The 22,407-nt window shown below is 38.2% G+C and overlaps 1 protein-coding gene across 1 annotated transcript in view; it reads right to left on the reverse strand.

Annotated features, from left to right (window-relative positions):
* Positions 1-22,407, reverse strand: part of VAT1L (vesicle amine transport 1 like) — a 61,698-nt gene that overhangs the window by 14,877 nt on the left and 24,414 nt on the right. Inside the window, exons 5-7 of the mRNA XM_054840960.1 lie at positions 21,962-22,065; positions 20,695-20,750; positions 18,817-19,011 (exon numbers count right to left, since the gene is read on the reverse strand). Of these exons, the coding sequence (XP_054696935.1) occupies positions 18,817-19,011; positions 20,695-20,750; positions 21,962-22,065 (355 nt within the window). The remainder of the gene's footprint in view (positions 1-18,816; positions 19,012-20,694; positions 20,751-21,961; positions 22,066-22,407) is intronic.

The following is a 22,407-nucleotide window of genomic DNA, read 5'->3' on the forward strand; positions in this document are numbered from 1 at the left end:
TCTAGCTGAGATACTGCATAAACAAAGCTTTAATACTATAGCTTTCATTAGTGCCATAAGGCAACATGATTTTTATTATCAGAGTCACTGCTGCGGTCTATTACAAAGCTATGTTGTCTTGAATATGAATTGTGAGCTGCATCGTAATTGTAGATGCTCTTCTCAGACCAGAAGAGTTTTCTTTCATGTCATTGGCATATACGGCTTTTAAAACTGAACACAGCACTCCATATGAAGAAAAATATGTAGTATCTGTCTTCTGAATGATGTCTGTTTAGGTTTGGTCTGTGGAAGGGTGGAAACCCAAGAAACCCAAGGACAACAGTTTTGTAGCTTGCTGGCAGCTCTGAGGGAAGTGAACTGGCATAGTACACCAGGGAGATTTTGCCAGAATACAGGAAGTATAGAACAAAACTAAATCTCCCTTTTAGGCTATATTTGCCACAGCCCTGTTAGCATGGCTTAGGCTAACACAAGGAACAGGACATGGGCTCCCTAGCTATCCTGTGACATACGCATGGAGAGCAGTCACTGGACTCCTTTGCACTGTGTTCTCCTGCTCTCAAATGCGACATCTGTCAAAATTTAGTCCTAGTGTTTGGCTGGCATATTTCCTCCTCCTCAATGATCTCCAAGTGTCTCTCTCATGTTTACGCAACATGATTTAGTGGAGTAATATTTCATCGGAAAACATGCAGGTTTTTTGGTTGGTGGGTTTTTTTGTGGGTTTTTGTTTTTGTTTTTTTTTTTTTTTTAAATGAGTTTGCAATACTTTCCTTTCTCAGGCTAAGTCTTCTGTACAAGTTTTGGTAGAAAAGCTGTTTGCCTGGGTGTGATTACTGAAGATTACCTTATCACAGATGCAGTTATTTGGACAAAACCATCTTTTTTCTGGTAGGGATTATTTCCCTTGGGAGTGAATGGAATAACCTGTATTGACCACAACGCTCTTCCATGGGAATGATCTGCATTCTTGATGGGAATATTTTCCTTGCACTGTGTAGCAGGATAGCTAGCAGAAAATTGCGTCTAGTATTTAATTGACCTAACTAACTGCTGTGACAAAATCCTCCAATTAAGTGTTTGCACGGGAGCTGGGTATATGGGAAGCTGGCAAACACACATCCGCAATTGGCCTGGATTATCTATCCTCTCTTTCCCAGGCCGATTCTCCTTTCTTACCTACGCTATTAATTCTAAAGAGACCTCTGAAACTCTCTTTGTTCTCCTGAAGACTGAGGGTATGCAGCATCTTGCAAGATGGATGAAAAAGCAGCATAACATTTACATGATTTTGAATAGGCTCTATTCCTGCCCACCGTGAATACAGCGAGCTCTTAACATGCAGAAATCAAGCACTGAGCAAGAAGACATATCAAACAGGGTACCTGGGACCCGAATCTCATAAACACCTACTGAAAAAAAAGTGCATGGGGAAAACATGGATACTATCAAAATCAACTGCTAAAGCATTAAAAAGTTAGTATTGCTGGCAATGATTTTCAGCTGATTAGAGTATTTTAGACACAGGACTAGGAAAGTAACTTGGGCCATGGAGTCTATTTCCTTGCTATGAAGCTAAGATGTCATCCTGCTGGTATCCATCTGAAATCAAAAAGGATTTTATCCAACTCACCTGTTTCTGCTCTGTTACGCTGAACTTTCGCACCAATGGTTTTGCCTGCATACATGCAAATAGAAAGTACTTTTAAAATCCTTTTCATTCCTCCATTGCTATTCAGGGCTGCAAACAGCAGCTCTGGCCCCTATTCCCTTCTGCTGCCTGTCAGCAAGGAGGGACCTTTTCTCTAGAATACCTTTTAGCCTCACTGTATGTTGCCATGGCAGCAAGACTAAAACCAGACCCAAGATGAGAAAAATGTCAAAGGAATAAAAACTGACGCTACAGGCAAATTCTGACTCCGAGTTCTCCCTTGGCTACTGAAGATATCTATTAAGTTATACATCTTTTAGATGGAGAGCTACAGCTGCAGAACTGTGCTGTTTTCATTCTTTCCTTATTCCTATAAGCTCCTGCTGACGTCAATGAGTACTTGTTTGCCTCGGTAAAATTCAAAGAAAAAGAGATTTAAAGCCTTGTAATTAAAGAATAACTGAGCCAAACCTTGCCAGCTTTTACTTATGGAGTCAACAGGGATAAAGCAGAAAAAAGGCAGAACCAACATCACATTAAATATTTACAAGTACTAAACAGCAGTGCCTAGCTTATCAATTTGGTGGGAGCTTTCCTACATGGTAAAAGAGGAGAAAAGACACTAAAATTTCATCCATCAACACAAAGAATTCAGCAACTTAGGACAGCTCAGGGGTATTCAGCACTTTGACAGTTAAACCCCACCATTTCGGTTGCAAGCAAAGTGCTACAGAAAGAACATCTCTATAAGACTATGTGCATTATCTCAGAAAAACCTGCACAGAGTGAGAAGGAAAGCTATTTTTGATTTAAACTGGCACAGCACAGCTTTTCTCATTATCACTTGTTATTAACATAGGCTTGAAGAAAAAGGGATTTTTTTCTGCATTAATATGGGAAATAATTACCTTATTACTTTCAAAGTCAAGGGTTGTTTCTGAAGGGTAGAGATCTGGTGAAGAAATCCCTGGAACACACTTGAGCAGAAAAGCCACATCTTGGGAATCAGGATGAAGCTTTAAGGATCCTGCGCTGGAATTTCTTTTAGAGCAGAGTAAAGCCAGAACTCCTGGACCCAAATCTTCTGCAGCAGTTGTTCTAGTTGATAGCACAATACGATCATACTGACTCTACGCTGAGAATAACCAGTCTGAAGACAAGCACAGTGTTGTGTAGAAGGGATATAGAACTTTTGTGAGAAAATTAAAAAGTTCCTCAAATCCACTGACCAAAGGGGGATCGCTTCTACATCACGCTTCTGGTTGCCACTATATCCCTGTGAGCCACTGACTCCCAGCTACTGCCTGAGTCCTTGGGATTGCTGGTAGAAATTATGATAGCATGGTCCTAATTTATACTAGGATGATGGCTTTAAGCACGTCAAAGCCACAAGTAGAGGAGCTCAGAATCGGTCACCTTTATGGTACCTTTCTCCATTCTGAGCAGTGATGCATCTTACAGTAAGTTGCAGCCAACTGTGTACACAGGGATGCCCCAGACATTCCTGAACCTTGGGGTATTCAGAAGTGTAGTGGTTCAGATCCCACTCTGGTGAGTCTGGTTTGGTCCACAGCAGTGGAAAAGTAGAAGCAGCACTGCAGCAGCTGCACTGGGGAAAATTCTTTTGGCTGCAAAGGAGTTTTGGCAGTTGCAGACAAAAGAAACAGGCTCCCTGGTTAAGATGCAGCAGTCTCCTGCCTAAATTGAATGCATATATAATGTTCAGTTCGGTGTATTCCTGTATTCCATCACAATCTGTTATAACAATTTATGGCAGGAAATAAAGTTTATTACATTCATCACTATGCAATTAAAAAAAAAGACATTTTATGTTGTTATTGACTATCGAGCTCCATGATGTCAGTTTTTAAACTCTTGCCTCAGGAACGCTGCCTCGTGATCTCTTCAGAAGAAACGTTTGGAGAAAAACTGCACCAACCCACAAGTATGTATCATTTGTTCTCTTTCACATAAGCATGCTCTAGAGTGTCTCCCCCTCCTCCACCCTCACAACATGCAGACTTAATTATAAGTATACTGCTTTGCGTAGTGTGGTATTGTTGCCTTTCTAATTATAATGCCTAGACTGTAGAAGGTGAATGCTGCTGCTCTCCTCTGCACAGCCTTGCAGCAGCAATCCTGTCTGGTTCCTTCTCTGCGGGAATCTGGCAAACAGAGATCCCTCTTCACAAACAAGTGAAAGATCAGCCAGCCTTTCTGGAACTATGTTGTTTCACAGCCATACGAGAGCGCCGAGTCTGAAATACTTCCAGAACTACAGCTTTTCACACAGACCGTCTAGACACTTGCAGGACACTACTTAAAGACAGAAGAATCTTTTCTTTGACACCAGATTCTGAATTGCCTCTGAGCTAACTAGCTTCAATCCATGTCTTAATTCTGGCTCTGGGCAAATGGGCACAAACATTGCCATTTGGGGCATGGGGGTACCCAACAAACCAGCTTGCAAAATATTAGGTGGTTCCTGAACATGCATTTATCAAAAATCAATACCAATTCTACCATGTTTTTATACACGTATGCAGTTACACTCAAATATAAATGGAATATCAAAGAGTAGGCTCTTTTCTGCAGAGACTCTGCTTCATTTGAGCAACGCTTGGGACTGTGGGGCCCTGATTCCCAAGGTTACCAAGCACAGCTGACTTTACGTTGATGGCAGTGTTAAACCTTCACAGTGACAGCACCTGTGGATATTATCTGTGGATTTAACACTGCTTCGCTATATGGCTGTACGCAAAACCTTTGAGTTTGGTTTCTTTGTCAACATCACACACTATTTACTTAGTCCACAGGAATACTGCTGTGTGCTAGTGAATCAGTCAGGTGGCCCTTTAAACCATACACAGCTTTAGTGTACAGGCTATTACATTTAGTGTCCAGAGTCAAATAATATAAGAAAATTATTCCAGAAAGCTCAAAGTGCCTGCTCTATATGCTGTTTCTTTTGTTGTCTCTCTAACCAGTAGTCCTTGTCATGTTAGAAGTCGGCTAGTGGTATAGATGAAACCCTGTTCTGACCTCATGTGACTGTTCATATGCTCCAAATGCAATCAAATTAGGGGTAACACAACCTGAGCTCACCCAGTTACATTGAAGTTTGAGGCATGAATCAAGACAACACCCAGGAGTTAAATGTCTATCAGTATTGGGCACTCTGCCTCATTCCAGGATGCCGACCTACACACACCACTTGGGTTTGTATGCCTCTGCAAAAGATTATTTGCACTACCACTTTTTTCTACTATGGTGAAAAAACAGTTATTCTTTTTTACAGTTGTAGTTTTAGATCAAAAGCCCTTCCAACTACTTTCTGGATATGACAAAACCAAAAACCCACATGTGATTACTTTCTTGCTCTTTCCCAAGCATTTATCAGTACCTGTTTATTCAAGTTTCTGTTTATTGGCAACAACCGAGTTTATTTTATAGAAAGGAGGTATTTCTTTGTGCATACCTCACTAGAGAGGATTTGCTTTAAGAAGCTGCAAAATTATAGAAAACTTTCCAAAAGGAAGATTTTTTTTTTTCTCTCATATTATTTGACCAGCACTCCATACTGATGACCTATATTACTCCCATCTCATTTGTCTTTCAAGCTTGTTCTTGCTCTTACTGGTTACAAAATACAGTAAACATTCAGTCTTCCAGATAGTAAAGATGTAATCATTAAAAAGCTTTGACATTGTAATTTCCAGAGTCTGAGAAGTTTTATATACAAATCTACCTACCAGGATCAGATTACAAGAGCAGGTTAATATTGTGACTTTGAAAGAAAGCTCCATGTTCTTTTGTGACAATGGACTCTTTCCAATAAAAGTCATCCCTAATCAGTAAACCAATTATGTAAATTCTTGAAACTCAACAAGGCAAACCTCAAAAGTCTCAAAAGATCCAAATGAGAAAGTATTTCTCCTCTGATTTTTTGTATAATTTTTTTTGTTTCAGAAAGTAGTACCATGAGGATTGCATTATTCATAAGTCATGATCGTATTTTTTGATTATTTGAAAAGCTAAGTCAGATCCTACCATTGGGTGCCACTCTGTAACTTCATTAAAATTATACTTAAACAAAGCCCAAATCCACCAATATATTAAACCGTAATACAGTTTTAATGCCAGAGAGTATGCTTGATGCTTATCCTCAGTTTGAGCTACATCAGTTTACAGTAAGATTGAAATTGTTTATCTAGGTAAGATGAAAGGTATTTGAATTTATCTTGCTTGCTAGTTGACAGTTTTACAATATATTTTGCAGTCCTATTTGCTTTATTACTTAATATTTCTCCTGGCACTGTTAAAAAATGTCTCATTCTAAGCATATATTAAAGATCTTAACTCCATATAAGTATTGTACTGATGTGATTGCTATAAAAATTGATTTAGTCTACAAGAAGTTTAATGCTCATGTGTGAATACTCATTCAGCTCAGCATTACATTGTATCGACTGAAATCAAATTGCTATGTAATTGGTAGCAGGGAAGCCAAAGCAGAAGTATTCATGTGATAGCTGAATCAGGGACTTCCTGAGCCAGTTTCTAATCTAATTCAATTAAACTTGCATATATACTAGCTGCAATAATTCAGGAAAATAGGCAAGAACTTTAGTAACACACATTTTTCTAGCTCTAGGCTAATACAGGCTTAACTGTAGGAACTCTCAGAGTTACATTGGATGTTTCCTTTGAATTGAAGGAAAAGATACAGCATTGTGTTAATTCTGCTAAAGGATTCAAAGGTTATCCCCTTCTTCCTCAGGAAGGTTTAATATCTTTGAGATATTTTACCCAGGACATAACCATAGCATATAATAAGAAAAAAACCTCTCAGGGTCTTCTTAAGGTTGTTGGTATTTGGTGATGATAGGGAATTCACTTTTACACAACCTTTATTCTACTAAACTGAATGCATTTAAAGAAAGATTTGGAGCCGCCCGTGATGTGCGAGGCTTTATTTCTTATGGATGTGGCTTACATTTTCAAATGTGTGCACTTTACTAATACCACATTCAAGGCCTGAACTTTGATATTCAAACCAGCATATTCAGTAAATTCAAAACAGTGGAAAATCAGCTGCTCATCTGAAAGTCTTAAATTACACTGCTTCCTTTTGGTACTGTTTTCTTTAAGTCAGTGATCATAACATACAGATTTGCCCTACAAAATACATTTGTGTTCAGTCATTCACAGCAAGCTAATATACATAGGAACCTTTTAGTATTGACAATATATCTACTTTGTTGCCTTGGTGTTAATTTATATCATTATCTGTAATGAGCAATAATATCATTACTAAACTGCAATACCATATAAAACTCTCAATTATCACATTAAACTTGGATTATATTATGCTAAGAGATGTCTTTATGCCCAAGAGTAATTTTGCTTTTAAAACTCATCTGTGTTTAAAACGATTGAAAAGAATATATGAGCCATTTTCATTAGGTGAGAACATTTATCTTGATTAATGATTGTTATGTACTAAAATAAAGTGTTATTTTGGATACAAGCATTGCATTTTGATCAGGGTAAAATTACGTAAAGCAGAAAAGTAAACTTGCTTCCAACTAAAGTTCCCCACTATACTTAGAAAAGGATAATCTAATCATAGCATGCAATAATGTTGTAAAATGTTATAAAATCTTAAAGCTTTAATACTTTAAAGATCACATGACTGGGATTTTTGGATAATCAAAATCAAGTCCAAATCAGAACAGTCTAATAATCAGGTGGCATCAGAACAGAGTTGTACATAGTGTGTGCTGCCACTGGTACTGAGTAAGTGCCCACGACCAACTTTCACAGCCTTTGGGGAAAGTGCATGAGTCTCTTGGTAAACCCGAGAGTGGGCTTAATGCATGGAAGATATCCACTGACTGAGATATTAATTCTCTTGCTCTCTAGAGAGAAGGAATTCGTCCATGATGATCCAGTAACGAATCTCAAGGTGTCTAAGGTAGGACTCAAACACTTGAATACCTCAACTCATGAAGTTTAATATTTAACTGTTGTTCCTAATTACAATCAATACCAGCAATGGATTATCTTGATAATATGTAGAAGATTATCTACATGAAACTACAAAATTATCTTGTCTGCAAGTCTTGCAGCTAAGACAGTAATAATTCCTATTTTTATGATATCAGCAAAGTTGTATGAAAAAGAACACAAGACTTGTGTCATCTTTGCAATAAAGAGAATCTAGTAACCTAGACTATTAGTATGAAAAAAAAATTGGAAACAACCCAGGAGGTGAATTTTGTGCTACTGCTCATGAGATTTCCACAAATTCTACCAGTCTGCCAAAACTAGTCATCAACGTGATTAGTTCCTGAGAGACAAACTGGGTTTTGCTGATGGAACTAATAATTCACTTTTTTTTTTTTTGGCTATTGTTACATAGATACACTGATAAGCAGATCCCAGAAGAGCTAGAATGTTCATCTAAAACTGAAAAAGCCCAATTCATTTATCAGAGTTGTATGTCTACTGACAACTAAACATCCTTCTACTGCCACTAAGAGCTTATGTCAATGTTATCTCTTTATAGGCCAAGCACCAGAAATCCCTAAAAGCAGAAAAATGTGAGCTAGGATATACAGCAGAAATGCTGAAGGCACAGTATCTGCTGATGTTTCTCACCACAGTAATTTTGCGGTCTCTGAAAGGGTCTCATTCTCTTCTGCTCTGCTAACCTTTCTGCTCACTGTCAGTCATGGAAGACAGCCACAGGGACCAATGCTGCCAATGGAGCATCTTTTAGACAAAATGGACCCATCACATTTAAATATAGAGAGTATTTTCCTTATTTCTTATCTCCCACTCCCTTTTGATTCTTTTCAGTGAATCCTTAGATGGCTTTTTAGGCATTCATTGATTAATGAAATATTAGACTCCTAGATTATAGCCAGAAACTCCCCCCACCCCCCCCAAAAATAACTAGTCTGATTTTTTGCAAATCAGCAGTCCAAATCTCATTCAAAATAATCAGGGATCTCTTTCCAGTCTGAAAATGGGAAAGTTTCAAAGGCAGGAGTCTGAAGCGATTTGTATTCTGTATTGTGCCAGACATAAAAGGATGACATCTCTCAGGTCTCTCAACATCACCAAGTAGACTTCATTATTTCTATCTCAGGTTTTTTAAAATCCCTAGCACCTAGGGAAATAGGTCTTTTTAAATTTGAACCAAGACCAAAAAAGTTCCTGACAGAATAAAAACAGTCACTAGGAAATGTTAACACAAGCCTCAGATTTGTCCTTCATGATACCTGGGAGAAGAGCTGAGTTTCTCACTTTAGCAGTCCCTGCCAGTTCAACTTGAACTACTGAGAGCTTTCCTTTCCAAACTAGTCAACTAATTAACAAAGAAGCATGAGTGGAATTTTTTGATATAGAGGAAAATCCCAGGTTCCATTCACAGGCTCTGTGGCTTAAGCTACACACACCAGTACCGCATAGCGCAAGAATGAAATAGCATCTAAATGTGCCTTTGAAAACTTAGTTTCTAATATTTTCCCTTTAGTACCTGTTATTTATCTAGTGTTTTTCATTTATGGCATCCAATAGTTAGTTCTCCGAGTGACAGAAAACACTCACTGTTCCAAATCTTAAGAATTCCTTGCCAGTTAGTGGTACTACCAACTCTGTGGAACACAAGATAAAGTAAACTTTCTGTTAGAATCCATTTAAAATTATTTCTGCTGGTGGATGTAACGTATTGGCTTATATTTAATCAACCTGCATGCAAGACAGGGAGGAGACAGGCAGATGTTCATTGCATTATCAGGTAGAAATAAAAAGGAATTGAAGCATGTTTGGATCGAGCGTGTAAAAGCAAGTAGCTTTTGTTCTCGTAATACTTTATGAAGAGTCTAGAAATTGTTTTTGAATAGGGAAATGGCTCCCTGAAACCCTGTTTTCCTGACTCTTGAGAACAGCTGAAATTCTCTGATACAAACGGTAAAAGTGAAGTGTAAAACAAACATTCCAGATAGAGTATATTTCTTCTGTATTTATCTCCTGGAGTTATGCACACATACTAGTGCTTTTAAATGTGGCCTTGATGCCTAAAGTATATCCCCTGCTTTAGTAAAGCTTTCCCTAGCTAGGTCTCCGGTTATTTTCTTGCAAGAGTAGAGTATCACCATATTAATTCAATACATAAGGAATGTGTGCCAATTTATTACTTAAAAGCCAGCTAAATTATTTCAGTAAGCACATGACTCCTGTAAAATACTGCTTCTTCACAGTAATTAATCAGCAGCTTGCTCCACGTAACAGGTTTGTTCTTATTTTTTTCTAATAAATGACAAACCAGTTTTTCCCATATACAATCTTCTGTTGCTAATTTAATTAACTGGAAGCATGTGACTAGTTTATCTTTAACAGCGCACGCTTCGAGTGGAATCTATCAATGCTTCCTATATTATCTTCCTGCCTATTTGCCCGCCACCCTCACATTATCCACCAGGAACCAACGGTAGTTTATATGTTGTTTTCCTTTGGCCTGCAGTTACAGAAAGCCATTATCTATGTTGCACACAAGGGCAAAGAGAAATGACAATCTGTCCTGACCCAGAAACATGTATCATGACTCACCACTGCACTTTCAACTTCCAGTGTCTCATGCCTTCAAGAAAAGTATTTTCTGCCTGTGTATCTCCATAACTAATTAATTCTTAGTGGAGTGCTTACTAAGTAGATTAGAAAAGTGCTGTAGCTGCAGGCTGTATTTATGTTAATTGGAAAGGTTTAGTCTCACACTAGTCAGCTTCTAACCTTTGTAACAGCAATATTTGAACACAGAATCAGTGTTCATCAGAAATATTGCCAAAATAGTTTCCATGTCTGCTACTTCATTCCAAAACATTAAGATACAATTCCCCTGAAACGGAACAGCTTAGTGAAGTTTGGTAGAACACGTACCATCCTGAGATTAGAGTGCCCAGTAAACACACCGAACCTCAAAGACTGCAGAGATGCTGAGACACTGCCCAGGGGCTTGGCTGTTAGAGGCCAGAACCGGGAACTAGAAATTTTCAGGCTGATCCATGATCTTTTCACTAACACACTGCATGGCATCAGGCAAGCGAAGCCATCCACCGTCTCTTTTGTTGTTTATCTATTAAATGAGTATTATAGCATGAATATTCTCAGCATGCACAGAGAAACATTCTGAAGACTCTAGATGGCAAAATTGTTGAAACAGCTATGCAACTGGCAGGCTAGACAAACTAAATTTCAGAAGCTGTAAAGAAAATAAAATAAAGCACAGAGCTGAAATAAATTACTTGTTTAATTAAATTCTATTCATGTAGCTTGAACTTCATGCAGTGTTTATGACTAATATATAGCAACTAAAAATAATTCACTTCTGCTCACATACTTAAGAAGTGAAGTCTGAGTTTCCGAAAACATCTCATTTACCCAACCTGATTTTGTGGTAATCACAGCTGATGTCATGTATCTGAGACTTATTACAGAGCCACAGTGCCTATATCTAAATCTTGTCTTGCCTCTTTCCATCTCACTCGTTTAATAAAATCATAATCACACTACATTGCCATCAACAGTGTGTGACGCCAAAGAGATTACTGTGTTATGCCATCACATGCTGATACAGGTATGAAGGGTAGGATGAATTATGAAGTAATATGAACTCTTGTTAAACAGCAGTAAGTGGGGAAGAAATGTAAATGAAATTATACAGGCATTTAGTACTAACTTAATTCATGTAAGAGCAGCAAGGATGCCATAATCAGGTATGCAGAACGCTTTAAAAGGAAAAAACCTGCAATACCTAATTAATCTCCAGTACTTTCAAGGTATGTTTTATTCCTTTAAGCACAGAACACTGAAATTATGTGGAGTTTTAATTAATATTTACTGTAGATAAGCATCTTAGGAAAAATTCTTTGCAAAGTCTTTATCACCTTCTTCGTGGCTCAATTTTTATTCATTTGGAACTTCTGCTCATTACATTTAATGTTAGTGAGGTAAAATTCAAGCGGAATACCTTTCCCCTTATTCTTCCCAAAAGCTGAAAGACATTTTGGCCTGTAACTGCATAAAATTTGTTTGTGAACATAGAAGCAAACTCCCCTGAATTATTCATGTTTTGCTTCTCAGTTTGCTTTCCCCACATCACTATTTTGAAACCTGTTACAGCAGTAAGATAGAGCTCCTTGCATTTTTGTATGCTTTGATATCTACATGAAGCTTGTATTAAACTTGTGTTAGACTTGTTTGTATACAAAGAAACACTGGTGATGTACAGATAAAAAATTTAAATTTACTTTGAACTACAGATGTTTATTTTATACAAAGAGAAAAGGATCTCACACATAGGAAGAACAGAGAGTTCTATGGCAGTATCACGGGACAGCGTATGCGCAGAGCTAATACCTGTACATCAGGAAAGCAGTTCATGAACAACGGCAAACAAGGTACTGTCAAAGAAATACTCGCAGCATCAAAACAAGTGGAGTCTGTGCTGTAATGCTAGAGGAGCAATCACAGCAAAGGAAACACTGATATGCCCGTGGGAGTTTTCACAGAACAAGTTACATTTCCCTCTTTCTACAATACAATACTGCAAAGTAAATTGTTTTATGCTTCTGAAAAAAAAAATCTTCTCTTCTCTATTTCAGGGTGGGTTATTACTACAGTTATAAATGAACTTCCACTTCTATCATGTTATTCCAGATTATTCTGCATAGCTTGAAGAACAAATACAGATTCTAAATGCTACAGAAGTCACCTGACTTCAAAAAAAGGTGTAGTTTGTTCAGATGAAGAATCTGTTTTCATCAAGCAGAAAAGAGAAAAGCCTGCTCATGCCATTATTATATTATCACAAAAAAAAAAAGACACCAGATGGCATTTGGTACTCCTAACAAGGTATCAGCCTGATCTAGTATTATTAGATTGCCCTCTTACTATGTTGAGAGTCATGAATGGGTCGATTTTCTCTATGTCTTACTATAGTGATACAGGAAAGGCTTTTTGCCCTAAAGCTAAGATCAGTCAAAGACATGACTAGCTTTTGATAAAATTAAAGTTTCTGCTTTAGGGGGTTCACTGTTATTCTGCTATCATGGGTTTGAGATTTCCCATCCCCCCACCCCAAATAATGTTGATATGTAAAAGCCTGCACTGAGATGGTAATTTATACAAGAGGATGAGTTCCGTGGAAAAAATAGGTTTACAGTACCTGAATCCCCTGAAGCCACAGAGCAGTACCAAAACCAGACATATGGTGATAGCTTTGCCCTCCCCAAAACATGCTATAAATTCTGCATGGCAAGTGTTCCTTTGTCCAGTTCTCGTCACTGGATTGCAACTTGGTAAGGCTGTCATCTTAGACGTAAGGTTTCTACTGTTCTCCTCTGCATGCTAATAACATTGAAAGCTAACACAGAGAATAAAGAGAACAGCAACATCTGAAAAATTGTTTCTTTTAAAGGAGATTTTGGTATCAGCAGGTATTCTATGATGTGATCAGCTGCACTCCTTTAGGTTTCAGTTCTTAAACACAGCTTGGTTTTTCCTTCGCAATTTACTAGAGAAAAGCTCTGGCTTCAAGACAAGAAAATCTCACTTATATAAAAATTGTATTTACAGCTAGACCTGCAACATCTCTCATAATTATTCAGCCAAAAAACCCAGCGACTGACAGTGCAGTGATCCTTACAAATTAAATTAAGGTGCAGGGCTTTTTCCAGTCAAAAATATTCTATACACTGACCACGAGGCACAGTCGTTAGAGTCCTCTGATACTCATATCTAGATCCACAGGGCTTGATCCATAAATGCATTTAGTGCCTTGATCCCCCTGATTTCCATCACAGCAGAGTGCCACAGTATATTCCTGTATCTGGGGCTACAGTTGTTGCATTACTATTTGCTAAGTGAGGAGTTGCTAAAGTCATTATCACATTAGCACTACAAAACAATGACACAGGGTGACGTTCAATGCCTACTATAAGGTACCAGCCTGATCTTGTAATGTTATCAGATTATCCTCTTTTTAAGAGTAAGTAGCAACTCTATTTCACAAGTTTCAGTATCTTCATCATTCTTACTGCCCTTAAGGCAGTACAGGCCTTGGATACCGTTATTACCATGAACAGTGCACTCCTCTACATCATTTGAGAGACAAGAATGCAACAAATCCTTTGGTACACAACACAGAACTGGAGTCAGGATGTTTTTCCATAGTCTCACTGGTCACCCATATGGGCCAAAATAGCCCGCATCTGAAAAACTTTCCTTTTGCAATTATAAAAAGCTGAAGAAAACAACTTTAATAGAAAAGTGCAACGTGTACATTTTTGTTCAACACACTAGATTTTCTGAGAACCTTCAGTTTTCATCCTGCTTAATAATCTAGAATCATCTACTGTGTAAAGCCAAAGATTCACAGACCCTCAGGAGAATGCTAATGCATAAATGCACACTACAAATTAATCAGAACGAAGAAGAGTGACTAACGGCAAATTAAGGATTAGATAAGTAGTTACTAACAAAGAAGCATCCACAAAGCTCAACAAATATTCACTGAATACTAATGCTGTTTTAAACTCTTTCTAATGAAATGCAATCTTGCCAATCAGCTTTTTACTACGGAACAGTATTTTAAGCATGCACCATCTACAAATTATCTCGTCTTTTAAACACTTGAACGCATAAACAAATAGCTGCAAAACAGCGAGAAATCTCAACAGCAGCTAATTTATTGTATGACTTCACTCATCTCATGATGAGTAATTCCCCAGTTACATTTCCATTTTAAGGTATCTATGGATTTTGTTACTGTCTCTCTTAGTTAAAGCTTTCTTACATCAACATCATAAAATGGCTCTAATGGCCTACTTGAGAACAGACTTGACCTTACTAGGATTTATGGATGTAAATTTGAGATAAAAATTACCCTTCCCAAGCCAACACCAACAGATAACACAGCAATACAAATAGTTTTGCTCCATAGCAGTAGCCAATAGTCTAGATCCTCATCTCCCTTGTGTCAGCAATAATCTGATGCACTGAAGAAAATGAAGTTCTAAGTTTCCATCCAGAATAAATTCTGTCCCACTCTCCAGTCAATTGGTAAATTCATTTAAGCAGCCTGTACTGAAGAGGTAGGGCAATGCTCATCCTCAAATAAAGGCCAGTGAAACTAGGAGTCCTTCCACGGCCTTTGGATGAGGCTCTAAAAACAGAGAAATAGGAACAGCAGAAGAGATTATATCCTAATTAGAATAAGCTCATTGACACTCAGACAAACCATCATTGTTCAACAGGAATAGTATCGAGCTAAGTCTGTCTGATAGTTTCTGAACACTGCTATCTTGAATATTATTTGACAATCAAGTAGACATCACTTAACATACACTACATGATAGACAAATGGGAATGTAATAACTTTCTCTAAACCCTATATTACTGCCACTTTTAACACTTGAAAATGCAAAATCTCACTGCAATTGCAATAGCCTCTACTCAGTATATTCTTTTAAATTCAATCTGGGTACTCCTGCATTAAGTAATAAAGAAATAGATGCTGTTCAAGGAACCATACCAGGCTTTTAAAAGAATGAAATCTTTTTTTACACAGTTCATGGAGACTTATTAAAATAGACCCAAAACCTTGCCCTGGCTGTTCTCACAAGCACTAGAACATAAAGCCCTCAATTTTGAGGTGATCATGCAAGGAAGTGGTCCTGTAGCAAGCAGCCTTAAGCAACAAAGGGGAACACCACTGTAGATATAACTCATTGTCTTCTAAGACTGCAAAGATGCTTTTCAGCTCTGATACAGAGGGCTATTGCAACTGATACCAGATTGAAGAGAAGTTATTTGTAGTGTAATACCATTTTGGAAGAAAACCAGGTGTCTTCCATGTCAGCTTTAGAGAATCTGCGTTAATACATGAACTGATGATCAGAGGGCTGGAGCACCTCTCCAATGAGGACAGGCTGAGAGAGTTGAGATTGTTCAGGCTGGAGAAGAAAAGGCTCCAGGGAGACCTTATAGCAGCCTGCTGGTACCTGAAGGGGCCTACAAGAAGCTGGAGAGGGACTGTTTACAGGGGCATGGAGTGACAGTACAAGGGGTAATGGCTTTAAGCTGAAGGAAGGGAGATTTAGATTAAATATTTGGAAAAAATTCTTCTCTGTGAGGGTGGTGAGAAGATACAGGAGCAGGTTGCCCAGAGAAGCTGTGGATGCCCCATCCCTAGAAGTGTTCAAGGCCAGGCTGGATGGGGCTTTGGGCAACCTGGTCTAGTGGAGGGTGTCCCTGACCATGGCAGGGGGCTGGAACTAGATGATCTTTAAGGTCCCTTCCAACCCAAACCGTTCTATGGTTCTACAATATATAGATCAAAACTGTTATATGTGATGATACATTCAGGTATTTAACATTAAACATTTGGAAAGGTGTCCCATGGTTAGGGCTCCCCTGAGATTTTTACTTAAAATACTTTCATTTTGAATGTCACTTACAGAATCCAAGCTCATCTCTATGGCAGAATTACTACTTAGAGGACAAATGGATTCTCCCATGAGCCTCTGGAGAGAGTGATATTCTTCCACAGAAAACTACTCCATCATTCATTTTCAAATGCCATGCAGGGAGTCCACCTTTCTGCCACTCTCTAGTTAAACATATTTATTCTCAATCCTATCGTGGGTCAGAAAATTTCCTCAGGAAACATCAATGCTAAGAATTGGTCGTATTAGTTTAGTCTCTAATGAACACAACTGAGAACGGTCAAATGGAAGTGGACATTTGGAGAAAGTCAGGCTCACTTAATAGGAAATGAAAAGCAATCAAATGTCAAACTCCGAAAGGGGGAGATGTTAGAGCTATGAAGTTAAGAAGAGAAACCTCCCAAAACTGAACAAAAATACATACCAACCTTTCTTCAGTCTGGTTCCATTTAGTCCTCAGCTATGATACATTTATCTGTGTATCATATTAACTTGAGAGTCATCCCTAAGTTATTTTTATACCCACAAAAATATATCCCCAAAATGATAATGCCCTGAATGAGTAATATTTCAGTAATACTTTGCAATTGATTAAGGACACCTCTAGCACTGTTACATCCCTGAAGAAACCAGCCAGACATTTCCTTTCTAAATTACCAGATAGCTCACGGAAACTGAGCAGGCGTGATAAATGAGCTGTAGTTTTCTAGACTGCGCTTTTTAACAGATGTATTTACACATTTCACAATCTACCAGTAGGGATGGTGTGTGTTACTGCCAAATGTTAGATGATATGTTATCAAACAAAAGTCTCCCAACAAATTCCCATCATGTTGACTATTAAGATCAGCCTGCCATGTGTAATTTCTCATGTTATGTCCTTGATCAAGATTTTTTTAAGCTATTGTTACTATTTTAATTATCCTTTTTGTACTTACCAATATGTGATAAGTACATATTTACAGGAACAAAGAAATTACAGAATGCTGAGAGACTTGTGCCACTTAAATTTTTAAAATATTTTGTAAGCTTATTTAATAATGAAATAATTTTTAAAAACCTACATCAAAAACCTAAACCCGATCCCATTTCTATTTTTGCTTTTCAAAGGGCTCCCCTTTCAGACAATAGCAGAGATTTTATCTGCCTGAGTCAGCTGCTCTTTATCACAATATCTGATTTCCCTTAAACAGCTGATGGTGAGAATTAGCCACTCCCATGCCATGGCTGGTAAAACTCCAAGGTGTTACTGAGCTGCCATCAGTGACAACGTGGCCTCGGAGAAACCGGAAGAGATTCCAGGGGAAGCTGTCATTCCTCTCCGTTTTGCTGGAGAGGAACAAACGGAGCCTGCGTTGTGCTGCACCGTTTGCATCTGCTGTACCACATAAAGTGGCATGTTGGGGTACACTGGGGCAGATGTAGCGACAGCATGAAGAGACCTATAGTTCCCACACTAGCACAACCTAAGGCAATACACATCTTGTCATATAACCTGGCCCAGGCATGCAGAAGCCCCAGTGAACATGCAATGCATCCCACTCCAAGAACTGTCGTAGGCTGTGGAGTCCCGCCACACAATTCAAGATACCTTCCCTATGTCCATGACAGTGGTGGTGCTATAATGCCACCTGAATAGTGAACAACATGCTGGGCTCAAAACCCTGCCTATAGGGCACTCAAAATCTTAATAAAATATAATATTAAGTCTGATGGTTCCTACTTCCTCATGGATACATGGTAATACCAGCTAATGTGTTCAGACACAAGGCAGAATTTTGTCGCAGCACCTTCTGAATAGCAACCGTACGATGATACAGCCACAATCCACATTCAGCAGAGCTCTTACAGATCACGCATCTTAAGTCAGGCTCATAGCACTTCACAAACACATAAAACACAAATATTAATCTGGTGGTGATACTATAATCATGCTGTTTCTTTCTACGTTAATGTCCGTTCACATCTCCAAAAATACTTACATTCATTTATCAGCATCTTAAGTATAAAGGTCTCTGAAACAGTGCTTTGGTCAAGGGGCTTCTAATTGCCCAGGCTATGATCAGATTACTTTCTTTACAAGTCTTTAACTTCCTGCTAGACTCTCCTTAGAAGGAAAAAAAGAACCAAAAAACCCACACTCCACAAACAGAACTTACATGAAAAGTGATTTCTGATTGACTGCCTGTGATACATTTTCAGCAACTTCCTGAAAACCTCCAAGCTTCCAAGGTTTGCTAGCACAAATATAACACTGAAATTAAAGCTTATGTATTAGGTCTTTTCCTCAGAATAGATTTTAAGTTGTTTTCAATTATAATGGCTGCATTTCACACTGCCCTTGTTAGTCACGTTTCATGCACTCAAGAAACCGAAACAATTTTCTAAGATTGAAAAACCACATTTACTATTAGTATTTTCAAGAACTTTGCACAGAGCATTTGAAACTCCAGAAATATTTATTAGAGAAATGCGTGGATAACTCTGGATCATGGAGTTTCTGAATAGTAGGAGCTTTGGAGACAACTTGTGCACAAACTAAAAACCAGAATACATTAGTAACTAGAAAACATATTTAAATCTAATTTTACATCTAAAAGTGCATATATTTCAGAAATTTCAAAATAGGGAAAGAAATTTTGCTCCTACCTCTTCCAAAGCCCATAATGAATCAACCACAGGCTTGATCTTCTTATTGTTATATAGATTCAGGAGTTTGTCCATCACACCCTTGATCAGGCCACCTCGATTCTGTTTGAAAAGTAGATTCAACAGGGAAAATCCAGCAATGACTTTGTTCTCCTCATACAGCTTGATAGGATTTACTTTCTCAACCTGCCACCACTAGAAAGCAATAAACAACAGCAGAGTTAGAAAAACATTTTTCAAGAAGCATACAGGGAAGTTCACATGAAAACTGTCTGGGCAGGTATGATATGTGACTCATCTGTCAGATCTGAAGCAACAGCCAAGAGAAGCAGTGAGGATTTGATTTAAAGAAGCAGCAAAAAAGTATGCAGCTGACTGACATGTGGAAATAAAACACAGATTTGTGTTGCATGAGATTAGGGTGTTAAAGGAATGGTGAACAGATGTGGTTTATTTGGACCTCCCTTCTTACTTCTGCTATTCTTTGTTATCTCGAGAGCCATGCAAGTTTCCCAAATGTCTGCAAGCAACTCTTGACTCAAAACCAAGGAAACCATGCACTGCTTATCAGGTGCCATTTTCTTTTCACCCATTATTATGTTTGTGATATTTAAGCAAGGCTCTAATGAAATTATTTTATCTCATTTAGCCCACGAGCATCCTTGAGACAGATTGTGCTTCCTAGCAAGTTTTATTTGAATGGGTCAATTTTTAATTAAAGTTTTCATACAATTTTGATGAGTTAATTTTGCAGTGTAATTAAAGAAACTAGTTATACTTGTATACAAAATTTGATATGCTTTTTAAATTAATTTATGCATATTTATGCAGTCAATAAATACCAGTACTATGTGAAATTTCAGTTGAAATCGATTTTGTTGGGCCAACCTACAAATTATATGCATCTGGACATGTTTATATTAACACTAGAAAGGCCACATAGTAAAGATTATCTTGTTTTGGTTCACAAACATGTGAAAATAAAAGACTGTGCCACTGCAACCATTAAGAAAACATAGGAAGCAAAGAAGAGCTGCTTGCTACAGTCTTTGATTTGTCTTGTTTTCAACTACATAGAGACTTTTGAAGCTAATTTCTCCTGGGAAGGGGCTGTTGCGGGAAGCTGTAAATGAGCTCTTGGCAGAAAGAGCATACGATAGATCTTGAGTCAAGACTTCTCCCTCTGTTTATCTTGGCTGAAGGAATCACTTTCACTCCTGGTTAACTTATTTCTCACTAGCAGTTTATTTCATATATTTGTCCCTTTTTCGATCTCTAGGATTTCTGAGCAGATTTTTGTTGTTGTTGTAAGCTGAAGAAAAAAAATAACATTTGAGTTTTGGATCTGTTGACATCGTCAATTAGGAAACAAATGCAACATCATCATCTCTTTGGTATCACTTGAAATGAACACAGAGAACCAAAAAATGCATTTCCATATGAAACTAACTTCTGAAAAGCTGGAAATGACCACACACAAGCTCCATCTTAAAGAGATTTATCTCCTTTAATATCTCCTTTAATTCACTGCACTGCCTGACAGTGGTTTCAGAGATGAGGAACCTACAGGGTACAGTTATCCATATCCATGGATAGGATATTCTGCCATAAGTAAATAAATAACACAGTCTAACTGTAAACTTAGCTGTATAAGATGTATGTCTGATAGCTAACACGACTGCACACAGATCCAATTCCTGTCTAGCTGTCCTATCAGAAGAAAACATGTCAGACCACACTGCAGTCAGAACAACACTCTTTTTTGCAACATCAGAAGTAACAACGATAGTAGAGAGAAATGAGAATGATAAAGATGAAAATGCTAGAGAGAAGAATGAAGTTGAGGAAATAGCAGAATCACAGCACTGGGACACTTACTGATTTTGCGAAACTGAAGAAGCTTTTTGTCTCCCCAGTAACCATGTTAGATGAACCTGTAAAAGATGAGTACATTCACACAAAACTTACTACACGCTGACAAACAGAGCCTTTATTATATGTAAAATAATTTCCATGATTCCTATTAAAGAAAAAAAAAATATTCTCCCCAGGTTTAAAAGGGACTGGAAGACATTCTTATACTTTGGGAATAAATAAAAAAGAGGCCAAGCTGACAGAGCCCTACAAGTTTGTAGGTATTCTGAGATGACAAAAATAATCTATCAAATCTTCCAAAACCAGGAACAGGTTAAGTGCTACTGGGCATCTTGACACCAAAACCCTTCCATAGCGCGCTCTGCAGTAAAATGCCATTTGTCCCTGACACACGATTATTCAGCAGGTGTCCCTTCTCCGTATCTGTAAAGATACATTTCTCTTACCACTGCATATGTGAACATACATGCATTGTACACTACAACCTGTTAACAAGTGCAATGACAATTCACTGGCAAGGACTTCATCACAAACAGGCAACGAGGTTGGCTTGCACAGTCCAAGCAGATATCTAAGTGATGAGGGGTTCCTAGGTGCCACCCTGCTAGCTAGATAAAAGCCCAAGGAAGCAGGTATGCTTATCCATGATGCCACTGCACCTTCCACTGCAATACAGATATATTCTTAATTTCAAAAGTTTAGCAATCCCTTCAGCTGTCCTACAAAAGCTCGGCCTGCTTTATCAACACACAACACGGCAACCTGGCAGAACTGCAGGAAAGACATGGCCACTTGGTGTGTGGAGCAGTCCACGTACACGAATGTAAGTTTGTGAACAGAAGCCTGGGCTTGAATTCCTCAGTCATGTCAAATAAAAACAATAGCATTCTTCCTTAAATCTTCTTCCAAGCTTCCCTCCTCCCACAAGAACTATATTACAGTTTCCTTGGCCACACTGTGATTCCCATGATGTGTAGAATGAGAGATCCAAGTCCTCTCCTACACTTCTCCTGTATCACCCAATAACGTTTAACAATCTGAAACATACGTTCAGTTTCACTTTGGGATTTTTTTAAGAGTTTCTTTTCATTACCTATTGTTTCTCAATAATTTAGTCCACACTCAGCTTCACTAAAATTCTTGATTGAAAATGGCCAAATTGAGAAAGTGTAACATGGCGGCCTCCAGTTCTAGAAGGAGTGGCATGGGTGATTTTAAGAGATTTTAAGTTTTGCAGAGCTGAAATATGTACCTGGCTTTTTCCACTCACCATATAAAATGTAAGTCCCAAGTGGTTTGAGAAGACTGAGGCCTTTCCCAGTATTTTCTCCACACAGGCAGTCCAAAACAATATCCACTCCATCCGCTGAGATTCTAAAAAGCAAGAAAGAAACCTCACTTTGCAATAAGATGCACACGACTGGTCAGCCAGCACAACACAGGCCAATTGTTAACATAACACTAACATTTTTCTAGGCACTTTAGAAAGGACTAAGGCTGAGGCTTTGACTACATGAAAACTTTCTCCTCATTAAAAGGCAATTCAAATTCTTTAAGTGCTGGCATGTGAGTTTGTTGAGCTGGCCAACCCATGTCTTTCAGGGTTAGAAGAGTGGGAAACCATCTTGCTCCCCCTTTTTGAGGTCTTTCAGTAAAACTATATTATCAAAAAAACCCCAGGTGATAGATATAAAGTTCTTTTTGAGTGAATACGAA

This window comes from Grus americana, chromosome 13, assembly GCF_028858705.1.
Source record: "Grus americana isolate bGruAme1 chromosome 13, bGruAme1.mat, whole genome shotgun sequence".
In the NCBI taxonomy this organism is placed as follows: Eukaryota; Metazoa; Chordata; class Aves; order Gruiformes; family Gruidae; genus Grus; species Grus americana.